General features: G+C 42.6%; 2 protein-coding genes across 4 annotated transcripts in view; one reads left to right on the top strand and one right to left on the bottom strand.

The window, feature by feature from the left end:
* The window catches only part of SLC31A1 (solute carrier family 31 member 1), a 43,547-nt gene extending 37,824 nt beyond the window's left edge, over nt 1-5,723 (top strand). The window contains exons 4-5 of the mRNA XM_032308234.1: nt 903-1,071; nt 2,393-5,723. Of these exons, the coding sequence (XP_032164125.1) occupies nt 903-1,071; nt 2,393-2,594 (371 nt within the window). The 3' untranslated portion in view covers nt 2,595-5,723. The remainder of the gene's footprint in view (nt 1-902; nt 1,072-2,392) is intronic.
* A 2,756-nt stretch (nt 5,724-8,479) lies between these two features.
* Nucleotides 8,480-16,902, bottom strand: CDC26 (cell division cycle 26). Of its 3 annotated transcripts, none has more exons than XM_032308236.1 (4): nt 16,802-16,902; nt 14,319-14,428; nt 13,513-13,606; nt 8,480-9,298 (listed from the first exon to the last, which is right to left on the bottom strand). In XM_032308236.1, the coding sequence occupies exons 2-4, from the start codon at nt 14,369-14,371 to the stop codon at nt 9,122-9,124; spliced, it is 324 nt and encodes a 107-aa protein (XP_032164127.1). In that variant the 5' UTR covers nt 14,372-14,428; nt 16,802-16,902; the 3' UTR covers nt 8,480-9,121. The 3 variants fall into 3 exon arrangements, with proteins under 3 accessions (XP_032164127.1, XP_032164128.1, XP_032164129.1); XM_032308237.1 differs by lacking the exon at nt 16,802-16,902 and adding an exon at nt 15,956-16,048; XM_032308238.1 differs by lacking the exon at nt 16,802-16,902 and having other exon boundaries at nt 13,513-13,634; nt 14,319-14,430.
* Nucleotides 16,903-17,013: the final 111 nt, after the last annotated feature.

Raw genomic sequence — 17,013 nt, 5'->3', positions numbered from 1 at the left:
TCTCCTTCCCCCGGCTATTCCCCACTCCTGCTCGTGCTCTTTCTCTCTCTCAAATAAAAATAAATAAATCTTTAAAAAAAAAAAAAAAAGAACTGAAATGTCTGTTCAAGAAATAGTATTTTAGGGGCAGCTGGATGGCTCAGTGGGTTAAGCCTTTGCCTTCAGCTCAGGTCATGATCGCAGGGTACTGGGTTCGAGCCCCACATCAGGCTCTCTGCTTGCAGGGAATCTGCTTCCCCCTCTGTCTTTCTCTGCCTGCCTCTCTGCCTATCTGTGATCTCTGTCTGTCAAATAAATAAATAAAATCTTTTAAAAAAAATAATACTTTTTTTTATTTTAATTCTAGTTAGCTAACAGACAGTATTGTATACAGTGTAGTGATTTAACAATTCCATACGTTACCCAGTGCTCATCACAAGTGACCTCCTTAATCCCATCACCTATTTCACCCACACACCCCCAACCCCCAACCATCCGTGTCTTCTCTATAATTAAGTGTTTCCTGATTTTTCTCTCCCTTTTTCCCCCCCTTTGTTCAAAGAAATAGTCAACACTTTAACATGATGTTTTATTCCCCTTTTGCATATTCTACATTGTGTCATAACAAGCCAATTTATGACACCAGGTAGCCAGACCTGAAGGTCATTATCGTTCAGATGATTTTTTTGTGTTATAATCAGAAAATGAATATGTTCTCCAGTAGAGACAATGGTTTTCTCTAACACCATCTTCACTCTTCTGTCTGTCTCTCTTGTCTGTCTGTGCAAGTAGAAATGTAGCAATATAACGTATTCGGAAATTGAGAGTAGCCCTCTTCTGTGTTGTCTCTCTAGCTTGGACAGCAAACCGACTAGTGACTTCGCATATATGACCGTACCACCATCTTTTCCTTCCCCACTTAGAAATGGCTGGAGCTTTCGTGGCAGTGTTTTTACTAGCCATGTTCTATGAAGGACTCAAGATTGCCCGAGAGATCCTGCTGCGCAAGTCACAAGTCAGCATCCGCTATAATTCCATGCCCGTCCCAGGACCAAATGGAACCATCCTCATGGAGACACACAAAACTGTTGGGTAAGAAGACTGAACAGATCCAGACTGAAGTTCTGGAGGGATGGACGAGTTAAGCACCAAAGCAGCTGTTTATTGGTAATAGCCCTCTTGTTGAGTTAGTAGTGATTCTGCATGATCTTGGTGAAAACCGTCTCTGGAGGCTTGGGTTGTGAATCCTAAGCAGGCCAAAGGAGGAATCATAGGAACCCTCCTGAGCTCGAATATTTGTTCTGAATTGTAAGCTTGGTCACTGTGGAAGAAGGTAAGGAGTTTATATTTTAAAATATTTGCCCAAATTGAAAATAAAATAATAATAAATAATATTAATAATAATAATAATACACACATTAAAAGAAATTCAGGTCAGGGTATAGAAGAATGGCAGAATCCATCTGATTCTTTTTTATAAAAAATTGCATCCCCCAGCTGTATTTTCATTTTGTTTACAGTATAAGATGTACAGATGTCTGTATTCTGTCAACAAAAGCATTTGGATGACTGCTAGTTTTCCAAACTACTGGAATCGTTTGGAAAATTAGATTGGCAGGTGCCTTTTGGGATTCTTTTTTTAATTAACATATAATGTATTATTTGCTTTAGGGGTACAGGTCTGTGAATCATCAGTCTTACACAATTCACAGCACTCAGCATAGCACATACCCTGCCCAATGTCCATCACCCAGTCACCTGCTTTTTGGGATTCTTGAGTTTTAATAGAAGTATAGGCCTTAAACTGAATTGTAGTTCAAGGATTCCTATGGACCAGTGTGCTGCTTTCAAGTAACCACAGTGTTATTTATTCCCATTGTAACTCATGAGCTTCTTGAGGCCCAAACGTGTGACTTACTGGAGGTGACAGAACTAGCGAGCGGCGAGGGGCTAGCCAAGCTTCCTAACGCCTGGTTAAGTACTTTGTTTTGTACCCCCCAGCCCTCAATTCTCTTTCCATTCTTTAGAATATGAATGTTGCCAAGGTGGAAGTCCTGAACATGTTCAAATAAGTAGGAGAGGGTTTAGGGCTTTCCTTTTAGAAGCCAAGGGAGAGGTAAATTAGGAGATTAGTCCTCCTTCCTCTCCTCTCCTCCCAAAGGGGGTTCCTCCTGCTGATAATGAACCATATCTGGCCAATGCTTATTATCCAGGCAGCCCCATCATGTTTCATTTCCAGGGACATAAACAACGTACGTAAGACACAAGTAGCCATGAGTTGCCGGGATGGCTGTGGAGGAGTCCAGTTCAAGTTGAGCTCCTAACCACAGCTGCTCCCCCTTTCTCCCAATCTGCAGAGCTGCCCGAGCACTCCTAAGGGTCCCTGATAGTTGTGTCCCTGTTTACTCTCCAGGCAACAGATGCTGAGCTTTCCTCACCTCCTGCAAACAGTGCTGCATATCATCCAAGTGGTCATCAGCTACTTCCTCATGCTCATCTTCATGACCTACAACGGCTACCTCTGCATTGCGGTAGCAGCCGGGGCCGGCACTGGGTACTTCCTCTTCAGCTGGAAGAAGGCAGTGGTCGTGGACATCACAGAACATTGCCATTAACGTTAAACTCCATGGTGCGGCCTTATCGATTGCAGTGGGAAGCAGTTCAAGACTGAAAGACATGATTCCTACTCCAGTCTTCCCTTCTTGCTCCTTATCTCCTCACACACACACACACACCCCTTCTCAACAGAGGTTTAGCCTACAGTCTCTGAGCTAAAGTGATAACATCCCTGTTTTTTTTTCTAATGAGCTGAGATTCCCTCAGGAGATGTCCACCCTCCCCCATCATCCTAGATCCAAATTATATGTTCTTGTCCAAACCAGGTAGCTTTCTGTTCGGTGACTTGATCACCTGCTTCCTTTTGAGTCTCCTGTTTTATTTGGAGAATAGACAGAATGTGAATTTGGTGGGTTTTTTCTCATGGAGAGAGATTCACTTCAGCTAGGCAACTGAGGGAAATTCTTGTCCCACTAAACCCAGAACCCAAACTTAACATTGAAAAGTGAGTCCCAGTCTTTGTGTGCAAGGAGTATGAAGTACATTGTGCCTTTCGGTGTGATGTGTGGTACTAAAATCTTGGTAGTTTGCAGAAGGGTGGTTTGAGACTAAATATGGGCCTGGAGCTTGCAAAAGTGTGTGTACATTCTTGGGTGGCTGACTCATCGGCTTGTGTTCCTACTTAACATTTTGATCAGAATGAACTTGTCAATCAAAAAAAGAAATGATGACAATCAATTTGAGAAAAATAGAAATAGATATTTTAAAATAAAACCATTGATATTTTACTTTTGGTACCTTGGATTATCGCAGCTGAATGAAGCAAAAGAGTGGGAATTGTTTTCTTTTGTTACTGTCTTCACATGTTGGCCTCTAAACCAGTGGTTTTTAAACCTCAGCCTGCATCAGAATCACATGGAGAGCTTGTTAAAACAAGTGTTAAAACACTAGTTTCTGGGCCTCAACCCGGAGCCCCAAAATTGGCATTTCTAACAAGTTCCCAGGTGATGTTCCTGCCGATGGCCGGGGGACCACACTTTGAGAATCTCTGCTTTAAACTAAAGAAGTGTCACCAGGTGAGGTGAGCTACTTGGTACTGGGCACAGGAATTTGAGTTGACGATTTGGTATGTCTAAGCTTCACTCGTGTACTAAATACCAGCATTCGTGCTGGTCAGTACTTAATCATTCCACAAACGTATTCAGCTCCAGGTTTGTGTACGTGTGCCCAGGGCCTGTGCCCAGAGTAACATTTATCAGTATGTATGAAATCACTAGTCTTTAATTTTAAAGGTCTGTGGTTTCTTGGAAGTAGCTGGAAGATTGAGGAAGACCTTTGATCTGCAGTATAAAATCACCCAGTCATGGGTCAGAAGGGCAGAAGCCCAGCCCTCCCTTTGGAGAGGTTTAGGGTATGGTCTGCTGATGGCCAGATTTTCCTCAGGGCCCAGCATCCATGTCCACACCAAGCAGATCCTCGTCCTCTCTGTGACTGTCTTTGTTACTCTTGGGGGTTTCAATAGATCACATGTGGCCAAACTTCTTTTTCTCATTGAAGAACCATACTGGATTTTTATTCTGTTCTGTTGTGAGTTTACACTACAGTCTGGTCCCCAGTCCAGACAACCTGTGTGAAGTGACTCTTCCCGTGTTAGTCTGTTAATCCTGCCCTCCTTGGTGCTAGACTCCAATCGTGCCTCAGGGCAGAGGACACAACACACAACTGTTCTGTTGGCCTCTGCTGTGGTTTTGGAGTTTGTACGTTCTCTCTGGGTGCCAGTTAAATATTGGAGAGCAAGGAATGTGTATTTCCATGGCTTTAAACCAAGAGAAGGTTACAAGCTTACCAGATCAGGGGTAAAATCTGAGAACCAACATTTAGAGTTTTGTGCTTTTCTCTCATTCCAGCCCCTTGTGGGGCTGCTACTTCGCATGAGCGCGGTGCATGACGGGTAGTGACAGAGTCCCAAGTTATTGGACTAGTGACAAGTCCCAGTTATTATCTCAGAAGCCAAGGAATAAAAAAACGTGCGAAATAAAAGAAGACTCGATGGAATAGTGACCCTGGTGCTTGCTCTCTAGAAATCTTGGCCTGAGCTGCTATAAAATACCCTTTCAGAAACAGGACCTTATCAGTAAGGTAAGAAAAATCAAGGCCAGTTCAGACAAAATGCTGTGAATTTGAAACTCAATGGAGAAACATCAGTCTGGGATAGGTTTTCACTGTTTATGACAGTATCACAAAAAACCTGAATTCCAGCAGTTCTTAAGATTACGTTGCCAAAGGAAGAAGTTATGAAGGAGAAAAAATTTAAAGCTTAAATTCCATCTTTCTTGAGCTCTTGGATTGTGATAATGATCTCATTGACTTTCATTTCTGTATCCCTGTTGATTTGGAATTTAGTGCCTGACTTCTTTGTTCTTTTGGATCCAAAAGAACCAAGATCCAAAAGATCCAAAATCTTTTCCTCCTTCGCTGTTCACATGTCTTAGAAACCTGTATCCCCATTTCTTTGGCCCCTTATTCTTTCCTTTCCCTTTCTTTCAGTTTAATCCCATGTGTCTAGTTTATGAAATCTCCCTAGCCCTCCTGAGGCAGTGGAGATAGATACCAACCGGAAGTTGTGAAACTTAGTAGAGACCTGACGTACCCTTTAGGGAGAAATTGTCCTGTTGGAATTGCTAGAAAGCTGGTAAAGGGCTACCTACTGGTTCCATCCGCAGAGTCACAGAATCTTAACTGCTATCTCCAGTCTATGTTGGAGGAACACTCAGTCCCTCATTGCCCACAAATGGGGAATCCTCTGTGTCCACCAGGGAATTAGAAATTAAGGTTTCTTCACTACTTCTATGGTAAGGCTGTCTGGAATTCTATTTCAGACTGTGAGGCTCTGGGCTTGGGTTCTAGCCACAAGGGGTTTCTTATATAAGGAGCTGGAAGGGGAGGGGGCAGGGGTTACACGTTCATGTCATTTCATTTTGATCCTGCTCTCTCCAGCTGCTTCTTTCAGAAGAGACATCTAAAGATACAAAGTCTGCATTTGATATAATGCCTTAATCACTGAGTCTACAATTCATGTTGACCATTTTAGATTGTAAGCTCCTGGAGAGCAGTATTGCTGTAGTAGGAATATTTTAACAGTGTCATATGTAACAGAACAAAATAAATATTTTGATTTTGTGATTCTACGCATGTCTTTCTACCTAGAGTGATAGCAGAATAAGTGGTCTCTTCATTGGCCATTACCATCATTTTTTTTAAAGATCTTATTTATTTATTTATTTGATGGAGAGATACAGTGAGCAAGAGAGAGAGCACAAGCAGGGGGAGCAGCACAGGAAGAGGGAGAAGCAGGCTTTCTGCTGAGCAGGAAGCCCGATACAGGGCTGGATCCCATGAAGGCAGACACTTAATGATTGAGCCAACCAGGCACCCCAACCATCAATTTTTAAGATGTCAGTCTTTTAAGTGGCAAGATCCCTTTATGTTTTCATCTCACTCTCCTCTTACTCTACTTAAAATGACAAGCTTGGGGCACCTGGGTGGCTCAGTTGGTTGAGTGTCTGACTTGGTTTCAGCTCAGGTCATGATCTGAGGGGTCATGGATCAAACCCAGGTGTGGGGCTCTGTGTTCAGTGGGGAGTCTACTTGAAGATTGTCTCTCCCTCTCCCTCTGCTCACTCTCTTTCTCTTTCAAATAAATAAATCTTTAAAATGACAAGCAGAAAATTCCTGCCCATAGGTACTGTCCCCATGCTTTAATAAAACCACCTTTTTGCACCAAAAATAAATGAATAAATAAAAATAAAAGTGATGTGCTAGGGGGCCTTAGGTGGCTCAGTCTAAGGACCTGCCTTCGGCTCAGGTCACGATCCTGGATTGAGCCCCACATCTGGCTACCTGCTCAGGAGAGAGCCTGCTTCTCCCTCTTCCTCTGCTGTTCCCCCCACAACTTGTTCTTTCTCTCTGTCAAATAAATAAAAACTAAAACAAAAAGAGAGAGAATTTTTTTTTTTTAATGGTAAGTTAGTACTGCCAGATCTACATGACCTTATGCACAGGAGTCAAGGGTCTTCATGAAGCAGCAAATCTCTCAGTATACCAAGAATTCTAAAAGCTAACACATCATATCATATAATCACTTCTGTGGTTATGCATCAGGAAAGAGGCCCTGAATCGGGCCTCTAAGGGTCTCCACTGCCAAGCCTCGAGATGAGCATTGGCCCTGTCTGTCCCTTCAGTAATGCCAGAATGCTGGTGTTATTTGCCCCTCCTGCTGGCCCCCAGAAGGCATCTTACCATCCAGTACCATTCCTATTCTCCTCCATAGTGTAGAATGATGAGCAGGGACTTTGGAGTCAAGCATGTCCGGGTTCGAATCCTGACTCCCCCGCTTATCAGAAGTGTAACCTTGGGCAAGTGATTTTAATAATCCCTAAACCTTAGTGTTCTCATTTATAAAAATGCAATAATAGCACCATTTTCAACTTAGGAGCAATATATATAAAGCACCCAGCACTTAACAGGCAACCAAACCATAGTAACTTTTTGATTATTTTTACTCCAGCTTTCAGGAAACTAAAGGTAAGCTCTTCCGGGTGAGTTCAATACCTCTTCACAAGCACTTGACAATCTTCTAGACATGCACCCTATGACCTGAGGAATAAGAGAACCCATGCACGTAATTTCAGTTGTGTCTGAAAGGATTTATAGCAGTCATAGGTAGTAGTTAAGGGCAACAAGTAAGCCCTTATCTAATCTGGCAAATGTCTCATTCTTTATAGTTAAAATAGTAAGATAGATAAAATTTCCTGAGAACTGAAACAGCATCCTCTCCCTCCACCTCTGTGAACCCCACTTTCTAGACCCAGCAGGGGGCAGACTAGGAAAGCAGTGTAGCAATAAAGTTTAGAAATTTGGGTTCAGAGATCTGTATGCTTGGGTTCAAGTCTCAGCTCTATCCCTTAATTAGCTGAGCATCTAGTACTCTCCTCATAGGAGTTGAAGATTGAGACAATCAGCAGACAGCACTCAGTATGGTGCCTCCATACAGAGCCCTCTGAGTGTTGGCCAGTCAGGAGAGAAGCGAAATTTAGGAGGCACCAATGTTCTCATGCTTCTGTGCCTATGTGCTGGGAAGCCAGGGAGGCAGAGGCTGGTTTCTCCCGGCTTTGGTTTTTTTTTTTTTTTTTGCCCTTCCATACTGACCTTTGTGGGCTTCAAAGTGATATTACTCAGTTTTCCTATCTAGAGCCTGGCTTGATGTGTCTTGAAGACTGTAAAATAACAAAATTGAAGGTCCTTGATCAGACTAGAAGAATAAAGATTTTTGTAAGAATAGTTGGAGGAAGAAGAGAAACTATTTCTCCTTTCCCTGCCTCTCTCACATTTTTTATTTTTTTAAGGATTATATCCATCTTCAAAGAGAGAAGAAGAGAGCACATGAGCACGGAGAGGGGCAGAGGGAGGAGAAGCAGACTCCCCAGGACTCCGAGATCATGACCTAGCTGAAGTCAGACACTTAACCAACTGAGCCATCCAGGCACCCCTCCTCCACATTCTGAATACCCAGCCTTAACTATCCCTAGAAAGATGGGGTAAAATCTTGCTAAGGGTCTCTTTAGGACTGATGATTCTAGAGATTCCTTCTATCACAGCTGACAGTTCCTGTAGTTGAATTAAATGGTAAAAACAACAGAACATGATTTTTTTTTTAACTTTATTTACTTTTTTTTAGTAATCTCTACACCCAAAGTGGGCTTTGCAGTCATGACCCCGAGATCACGAATCTCATGCTCCTCCAACTGAGCGAGCCCGGCGGCCTGGACCTGATTCTAAATCATACTCTCGATTGGCTCCTCAGTGGGAAAAATTTTTAGGCAAGTTGGAAAAGGAAGGAAAACTGGAATGATGGTAATTCCTTTTAGGAGCATTCCTATTATTGTGTTTCATTCCACTGTCCCCTCTCCCGAAATTACACTCAGACTAGCTATGAAGCCATTCTGTAAACAGATTCTGGAAACCCACAGCTTGATCACATTTACACAAAATCACTAGAATCTAATCTCCACAAAGGCAGGGATCTTTGATTTTGTTCACTGATGTTACTAAGTGCCTAGAATAGTATCTGGCACATAACAGGCACTCAATAAATACTTGCTGAACAGATGAATTGGAAGAAAGTCAGTGACAGGGATCAAATGCAAGTGTTCTGTGCTTCAAGTCTCTCAATAAAGGTGGGAAGAGTGATGTTACCTCTCACAGCAGTTACCTTTTAAAGTCTGAGGGTTAACAGTGCTAGGATTATGCTTCATTAAGGGTGTCACACACTTTTCAAAAAATATATTTATTTTAAAAAGCAAAAATGAGACAAGTTTTATAGAGTCAGATTTTCCGGAGACAAACTAGAGTTTTGATTTCCACCTTGAGCAAAAAAGTTAAGCATCAGTAATCTCATGCAGAAGTATTCTCTGCAGGAGGTAAAACATTCTACTTGACTGCAAGCACTCAGTTCTCTAAATCTTGTTTGTACTTCTGCCATCATTCTACTCCATTCCAGGGCTCTGGCATGCAAGATAATCCGCCTCTAAAATTCGAAACTTCCAAATTGAGATGAACGATTGTTGGGTTTGGGTTGGGGTTTATAACCAATTCGATCATTAATCATTTGCTCCCTGCTCTTGGGGTCACTGCTGAGCCCAATGGCGCCTTCTCCATCACTGATTCCTACGACGTCCACTTCTTCTTTTTGTTTCTTACGGGTCTGGAGGTATAAAAATCTTAGGATTAAGGCAACATTCTCTCCATTAGCAAACCTTTATTTGGCACCTGTCAGGCACTAGGCATAGGGTGAAGGCTAGTGTTACGGCCTGCAGAACAATAAGGTGAAATCCTAGGTTTAAATGGATAGTAAGCGGACAAGCGGGGATACAGGGACGTAGTGAGAAAAGATAAAACCCCTACCCTCCTGGATTTCACAGTCTAACAGGGAAATAAGTAAATAGACAATGACAACATAGGGTGATCATGGTATGACACTGGAACGTCCATACTGTGAGAAGATACAAAGAAGAGGTAAGGAGTTGGGTGTGTCATGGTGGAGCTTCAGAGAAGGGAATTGCAGTTAGAAAAATAAATAATAGAGGAGAAGATGGATGTTAGCTGAAGCTCCTGTGGTCATCATTTCACAATATATGTAAATTACACCATCATGCGCTACGCCTTAAACTTACACAGTGGTGTATGTCAGTTATTTCTCAATAAAACTAGAAAAAAAAGATAAATAAGTTGGCAGACGGGGGAGAGAAGGTTTTGTTTTTTTGTTTGTTTGTTTGTTTTTAAGATTTTATTTTTAAGTAATCTCTACACCCAGCAGGGGGCTTGAACCTACAAGCCTGAGATCAAGAGTTGGATGTTCTACCTAATGCATCAGCCAGGCACCCAGAAAAGGGTATTTCAGTAAAGGTATTACTCAAGAGAATAGATGGAAAGATTAAGTGACTGGTAAAGCAATAACCACTGGAAATTAAGAGCTTCATTGACACCATGAAATTAAATATAACACAGGAATACAAGATTTTGTGCTGTCTTATCAAAACACCTGAATTTTGAGGTTTTTGTTTTGCTTTCAGGTAAAAAGTATGGCTCTTGGGGCGCCTGGGTGGCACAGTCAGTTGAGTGTCTGACTCTCGATTTCAGCTCAGGTCATGATCTCGGTGTCATGAGATCCTGCCTTGCGTGGGGCTCCAGGAGTTCAGACTTTGGGCTGATTCTTTCTCCTTCCTTCTGCTCCTCCCCCTGCTCACATACTCTCTCACAGATTAATTAATTAAATCTTTAAAAAAAAAAAGATTTGGCTCTTAAGTCACAACTGACTGCAGAATTCACCAAGTCAGTATCTGAGCTTGATCTTCTTTTTTTTTAAGATCTTGTTTTTAAGTAATCTCTACACCCAACTTGGGGCTTGAACTCACAACCTATCCCATAACCACTGCAACCTGACTCAAAAGAGGGTATTACATAATGTTCTCTGAGAAAGTAAACAAATATTATATCTAGAAGTCCTTAGAAGAATGGCTTGACTCCTCTAACCACTGGAATTTCCCCCATTCTTCAGAACTTACTAATGAACTCAGCACTAAGTGCCAGTCATAGTATCATACTAAGTCAACTATTACTTTATATACGTGTGTGTGTATAAAATGACATTTCTGAGTTACTCTCTAGTGAGTCTACACTACCAGTAAGTAACATTACAAATAGCTCAGTGAAAACAGTTAAAAGGCAAAGGATATTATCATTTTATAAGCCATGAGAAACTGAGAACGTCCAAATGGTATGAAATCATTTAAAAGGCTTCCCACCATGAACAACTGCTGTTTCAGAATCCAGTCATCAAAATGTAATTAAACTAATTTCAGTAACAAATGAAATACCAGTTTCTATTGGTGTAATTTCGTTTTAGTCATAGGCAAATCTATCCCTCCCTAAGTTGCTCTAAAACAGGTCAGGGGCACTTGGGTGGCTCAGTGGGTTAAGTCTCTGCCTTCGGCTTGGGTCATAATCCCAGGGTCCTGGGATCAAGCCCCACATCAGCAGGGAGTCTGCTTCCCTCTCTCTCTCTGCCTGCCTTTCTGCCTACTTGTGATCTCTGTGTCAAATGAATAAATAAAATCTTTAAAAAAACAAAACAAAACAGGTCAAACGCACTAGATAATTGCCTTTAGTAGCCAGACTAACTCAATAGTGAGCTGATTCTGCAGAATCAAAGTTCAGCATTCCAACACTTTATGAGACTCATTACAGCTAAAGGTTAAATTGTAGTGAAAGGACACTTCAGGGGAAGGCAACCAAAGGTGCAGACCGCACCAAGATTTAAGTTGAAGATAACCTGGCAGTGGAAGATAACGTAAAGATAAAGTTAAATGAGCAAGGACTAGGCCACAAATGACCTTATATACCATCCTAAGGTATCTAGACTTTATTCTCAGAGCCAATGAAGAGTTTAAGTCTTATTAATGGACATCGTTTAATACTGTGGGATAAGCTACACTTAAAAATACACATCGAAGGGCACCTGGGTGGTTCAGTCACTAAGAATCTGCCTTCAGCTCAGGTTCGAGCCCTACATCAGGCTCTCTGATCGGCAAGAAGACTGCTTTTCCCTCTCCTCCCACTCTCCCTGTTTGTGTCCGTTTTCTCATGGTCTGTCAAATAAATCTTTTTTAAAAAACCAAAACAAATACATATTGATGGGGTACCTGGGTGGCTCAGTCAGTTAAGCATCTGCCTTCTGCTCAGGTCATGATCTCAGGGTCCTGGGATCCAGCCCCACAGTGGGCTCTGCACTCAGCAGGGAGTCTGATTCTCTCCCTTCCTCTCCCTCTGCCCTACCCCCAACTTGTACTCTTTCTGTATCACTCTCAGATAAATAAATAGTTTAAAGAAGAATACATATTGAGCTTCTACCACGATGCAGGCATGAGCTCCTTCCCCAAGGCTGGGAACTCAACAGTGAAGACGACAAACAAGATTTCTACAATCAGATTTCCTAATGTAAATGCTACAATAAACAAATCATTGTAAATTATAATAAATGCTATAAAAATAAAAGGATAAAGTGCTTTGGGTCACCTGGCTAACTCAGTTGGTAGAGCATGTGACTCTTGAGCTTGGAATGGTGAGTTCAAACCCCACGTTGGACATACATATTACTTAAAAAAATAAATAAATAAAATAAAAATAAAGTGCTTTGAGAAACCCTAAGGAGGAACAGCATGGATGGGCATTCCCCTAATCTGAATAGGGTCAGAAGCAGCCTCTCAGACTGATGAAATGACATTTAAACAGATGTGAAGACGAGAAGAGGAAAGCAAAATGTACAAAGGCCATGAGTGATGAACCTCTTGGTGTGTTCAAGGAAATGATAGAAAGCCAACATGCTTGGGGTACAGAGGCCAAGGCAAAGAATGGCAGGAGTTGAAACCTGAGGAGCCAGAACATACAAAATTTTGTAGGCCACAATAAGCAGTTGAAATTTTATTCTAAGTGCAGGAAACCACTGAGTTTTAAGCAGGGGAATGACATGATCTGAAAATTTGTAAGGTTCATTCTAAAAACCTGATGTAGAATCGATTAACAAGATAAAAATGGAAGCAGGAAGACCACCGAGAATGCAACTGAAATTTCAGAGAGGTGACGGTTACTTGCACTAAGGTAGTAACCGTGGAGATATATGGGGTGAATCCAAACGGTAAGGAAAAAAAAGAACTCAAGAGTGACTCCTAGGTTTCTGGCTCGAGCAGCTGCAGAGATACTGACACAGGGAACACCTGAAACTAGCTTGAGGAAGAAATCAAGAGGTCGTTTATTTTAACATGTTAAGTGCAGGAGACTGAGTAGTGACTTCTAAAGCTCTCAGGACCTAATTCCTGAACCTCTGAACATTGCCTTATATGGAAAAGGGTCTTTGCAGATGGGATAAGGATCTTGAGATGGAGACATCAGCCAGGATTATGTGGGTGGGCCCTAAATGCCATTCCATGTATCCTTGTAAAAGAAGACAATGGGAGATTTCACAGACAGCAACGACAGCAACAGGAGAAAGCAATGTGATCCGGGATGCAGAGATTGGAAAGATGTGGCCACCAGAAGCTGAAAGAGCCAAGGAACAGATTCTTTTCTACAATCTCTGGAGGGCATGTGGTCCTGCTGACACCTTGATTTGGGACCAGTGATACTGATTTCAGATTTCTGACCTACAGAATGGTAAAGAAATAAATTTCTGTTGTTTGAAACCACCAAGTTTGTGGTAATTTGTTACAGTAAGCCACAGGAAACTGACACATTAAGTTTGAAATGCCTGTCCAGCAACTACATAGAGGTTTCAATAAGGTGTTGGTTAAAAGGGTCTGGATTTCAAAAGTTAGGAAGTTATTGTTTTAAATATCCTTAAGGATTTGAAAGTTGTACTCTTACCTCCAGGTCCTTTCGAATGCTCTCAAACTCCTCAATGTCATCAAGCTTCAGCTCCAGGCGGGTTGGTTTTCGCCGCAGCATACTGAGATCAACACTAAAGGCCAGACCCAGAGAACTATGAGCTGTTAGAAATAGCAGAGGAGGAAAAACTGGAGGTGATAAAGCTTGGCTACAAAAACAAGATCAATTTGTCAGCATGCATGCTAAAGGAATGGTGATACAAAAGACTCATTTGGGTTCACACATAGACTTCTAAGTCATTAGATGAGTGATTATTACATGATGGAGATCCATAACTCTGCAATTCAAAAAAAAAAAAAAAAAACCCGTCTTCAAGAAAAAAAAAGAGCAAGCTATCTATAAAAAAGAGAATTCTAGGCAACAATCACTTCAATTTTATATTTCAATCACATCCAAAGAATTATTCTAGCTCAGAGAATAAAGTTAAAATAACACATCTTAATTCAGTATAATTACTGGGAGAGTACATACGCCAATAAATTAGATCAACTCTGCATGAGAACTGTGACAGATCTGTGGTCACTCCTGAATACTTAAAATCAGCTTACTAGGGACGCCTGGGTGGCTCAGTGGGTTGAGCCGCTGCCTTCGGCTCAGGTCGTGATCTCAGGGTCCTGGGATCGAGTCCCGCATCGGGCTCTCTGCTCAGCGGGGAGCCTGCTTCTCTCTCTCTCTCTCTCTGCCTGCCTCTCTGTCTACTTGTGATCTCTCTCTGTCAAATAAATAAATAAAACATTAAAAAAAAATCAGCTTACTAAATCTCATGAAAACTCCCTATAACTCACCAGTTCACAGAGTTATCCTCAGGGTCTAAACAGGTCCTAAATGGAAAGGTCATTCATTAAACAAACACTTCTTGTGCTCCTGCTCCAGAGTTAAAAGGCATAGTCACAGCCTGTGGGGAAAACAAACACATAAACAGAAAACTGCGACACACTCTAATAAAGGACTCAGATGGAGGACAATGCAATGGCATCACACAAGCATCCAATCCAGTCTGGGTGGTGTGGGGGGTAGACAGGGACATGGAAGACTTCCTGGAGGAAATCTCTTAGCTGACTTGTGAAGGGCAGGCAGAGACAGGCAAGTAAGAGAGAGAGAACAAATAGACCAAGAGGCTCAAAAGAACAATCCTGAGGCTGAAAGCCAAAGATAATGCTTATGCTAACAGGAACCAATTTTTATTAAAGATGATGAAACTCACCAAGTGAGTTTAATACCTGTTAATGGCATCATCTTTATATTCTCCGTAACACCCAGCAGAGTACATGTACTGGTGAATAAACTGAGACACCCAAATAAAGTGAAATGAACTTTTCTTGAGCACTGTGCTACACTTTTCCATTCCTATTTTTTACATTTTTTTTTAAAGATTTTATTTATTTATTTGACAGGCAGAGATCACAAGTAGGCAGAGAAGCAGGCAGAGAGAGAGGAGGAAGCAGGAGCAGAGAGCCTGATGCGGGGCTCGATCCCAGGACCCTGGGATCATGACCTGAGCCGAAGGCAGAGGCTTTAACCCACTGAGCCACCCAGGCGCCCCTATTCTTTACATTTTTATTTGAACACAGGGACCCTGTGCTGCTGGCAAAATTACCTCTATTTTATAAATGAAGTTGAAGCTCTTCAGTTCGGTTAATAAATGTCAGCCTCCTATAAAACTTACACACTGGTCTGTCTAGGTGGTGAGGATTAAATGAGAATGATGTAAATGAAAGCTCCTTTAAAGTATGTACAGCTATAGGGGTGCCAGGCTGGCTCAGTCAATAGTGCATCAGACTCCTGATCTCAGGGTCATGAGTTCAAGCCCCACACTGGGCATGGAGCCTACTTAGAAAAAAAAAGGCGGGGGGCTGTAGGGAGGTGCCTGGGTGGCTCAATCGGTTGGGTACCTGCCTTTGGCTCAGGTCACGATCCCCAAGTCCTGGGATCCAGTCCCTTCCCCTGGCTCGTGGGCACATGTGCACACCCTCTTTTATTTAAATAAATAAAAAATATTTTTTTTAAAGTATGTATGGGTATAAATTATTATTAGATCTTTCTAGGACGTAGCTAGAGACTACAAAGTATACAAAGGAAGAAATGTACCCTTCCATGAAGCTTGGAACAGAACAGGTGATGTTCTCAACACTGGCGCCTTAAATTTCATATTGTTTTATATACTTTCAGATAGTATCTTAGGGCACCTGGCTGGCTCAGTCCGTGGAGCATGGGACTCTTCATTTCCAGGTTGTGAGTTTGAGCCCAAGGTTGGATGTAGGATTACTTAAAAATAAAATCTTAAAAAAACACAAAACTAAATAAATCAGAAACGAACTTAAATCCAATGTAAACAAATGGTAGAGGAAGCCAAAATTCCAAGGGGAGAGTAAGGAAGGAAAGGATATGTAAAAGAGAAAAGCTCTGCTGTACATTTTCTTACATTTTCGTCCCTTTTCTGCAAACTGTGTCAAGCTCGCCACTGGGAGGCAGTACAGAGTAGAGGGCAAACGTGCTCGCTCAAGAGGCGAAAGGGCTGAGGACAGATTCTAATCCCACGTCACTCACTGATCTTGGACTGTCAGTTTCATCTTTCACCAGACTTTAGTCTCCTCCTGTTGTTTACACTGTCGTATAGACTAAACGAGGTAAGGCACTGTAAGTTCCTGGAACATAATCTGGCATTTAATAAACGCCCAATAAATAATAGCTATTATTATCGTAATTGTCCTTGCAGAGGTTTGGGGAGGGGGCTCTGCCCAGCTCGAGGAACACCAATATTTTAAGCGTCTCCACCCCCGACACGAGGGCAAAGCCCTGGTCTTGTTCATCTCCGCTGCTCCAGTCCCCAGCGGAACACAGGGCCATGCAGAGTTGGGGGTGTGCCCTCTACCCGACGCCCTCACAGGCATCCTCTCTCCCTGAGTCAGATACAAAGACCAGTCTGAATACAGACAACAGCAGGCCGTGGCTCCTCCCCGGATCTTTATTTTAATTCGGCGCTAGAGGGCTCTTCGAGCTTAATCTGCCGCCACTGCCCAAATCCACCAAAAATTCACTCAGCCCAGAGGAAGGCCCTGGTAAAACTTCCCGACGCGGAGGAGAACAGCACTCCCTCCACAGCTCCAGAGTGGCACCCCCGGGTCCAGAGCGAGAGTTTCCATGGCCTCATGGCCCTCCGCTCCAAGAGGACGGAAGCCTCTCGGAAAGCCGGGGGCGACGTCAGGGCTGAAAAGCCCTCCATTTGCTCCGGAGTTCAACCCCGAGCCGCGGGACTCAACAAACCTACCTCTTTTCAAGCCGGTTCAGCCTCTTCCCGGAACCCCGGCACCCACCGCGAATCGTCTGTGAAGCGAACTGGACTACACTTCCCAGAGTGCTTTGAGCCTCTCCCCGGCAGTACCTCGTCTTCGCGTGCTTTTTCTCAGAGACTCTACGGTTCCCGCTACTCTTCGCGCCACGGCGCTTCCGTACTACCATTCCCATCATGCTCCACGCTCC

The sequence above is a fragment of the Mustela erminea genome, chromosome 12 (genome assembly GCF_009829155.1).
Source record: "Mustela erminea isolate mMusErm1 chromosome 12, mMusErm1.Pri, whole genome shotgun sequence".
Classification (NCBI taxonomy): Eukaryota; Metazoa; Chordata; class Mammalia; order Carnivora; family Mustelidae; genus Mustela; species Mustela erminea.
The sequence above is the reverse complement of the archived record's forward strand: the minus strand, read 5'-3'. Positions and strand labels throughout refer to the sequence as shown.

Coding starts and splice junctions, on each gene's coding strand:
- CDC26 (XM_032308236.1), bottom strand. CDS start 14,371: ATGACCTTTCCATTTAGGACCTGTTTAGACCCTGAGGATAACTCTGTG. Junction 13,607..14,318: donor GAGGATAACTCTGTGAACTG/GTGAGTTATAGG, acceptor TCTGGCCTTTAG/TGTTGATCTCAGTATGCTGC. Junction 9,299..13,512: donor GCATTCGAAAGGACCTGGAG/GTAAGAGTACAA, acceptor TTATACCTCCAG/ACCCGTAAGAAACAAAAAGA.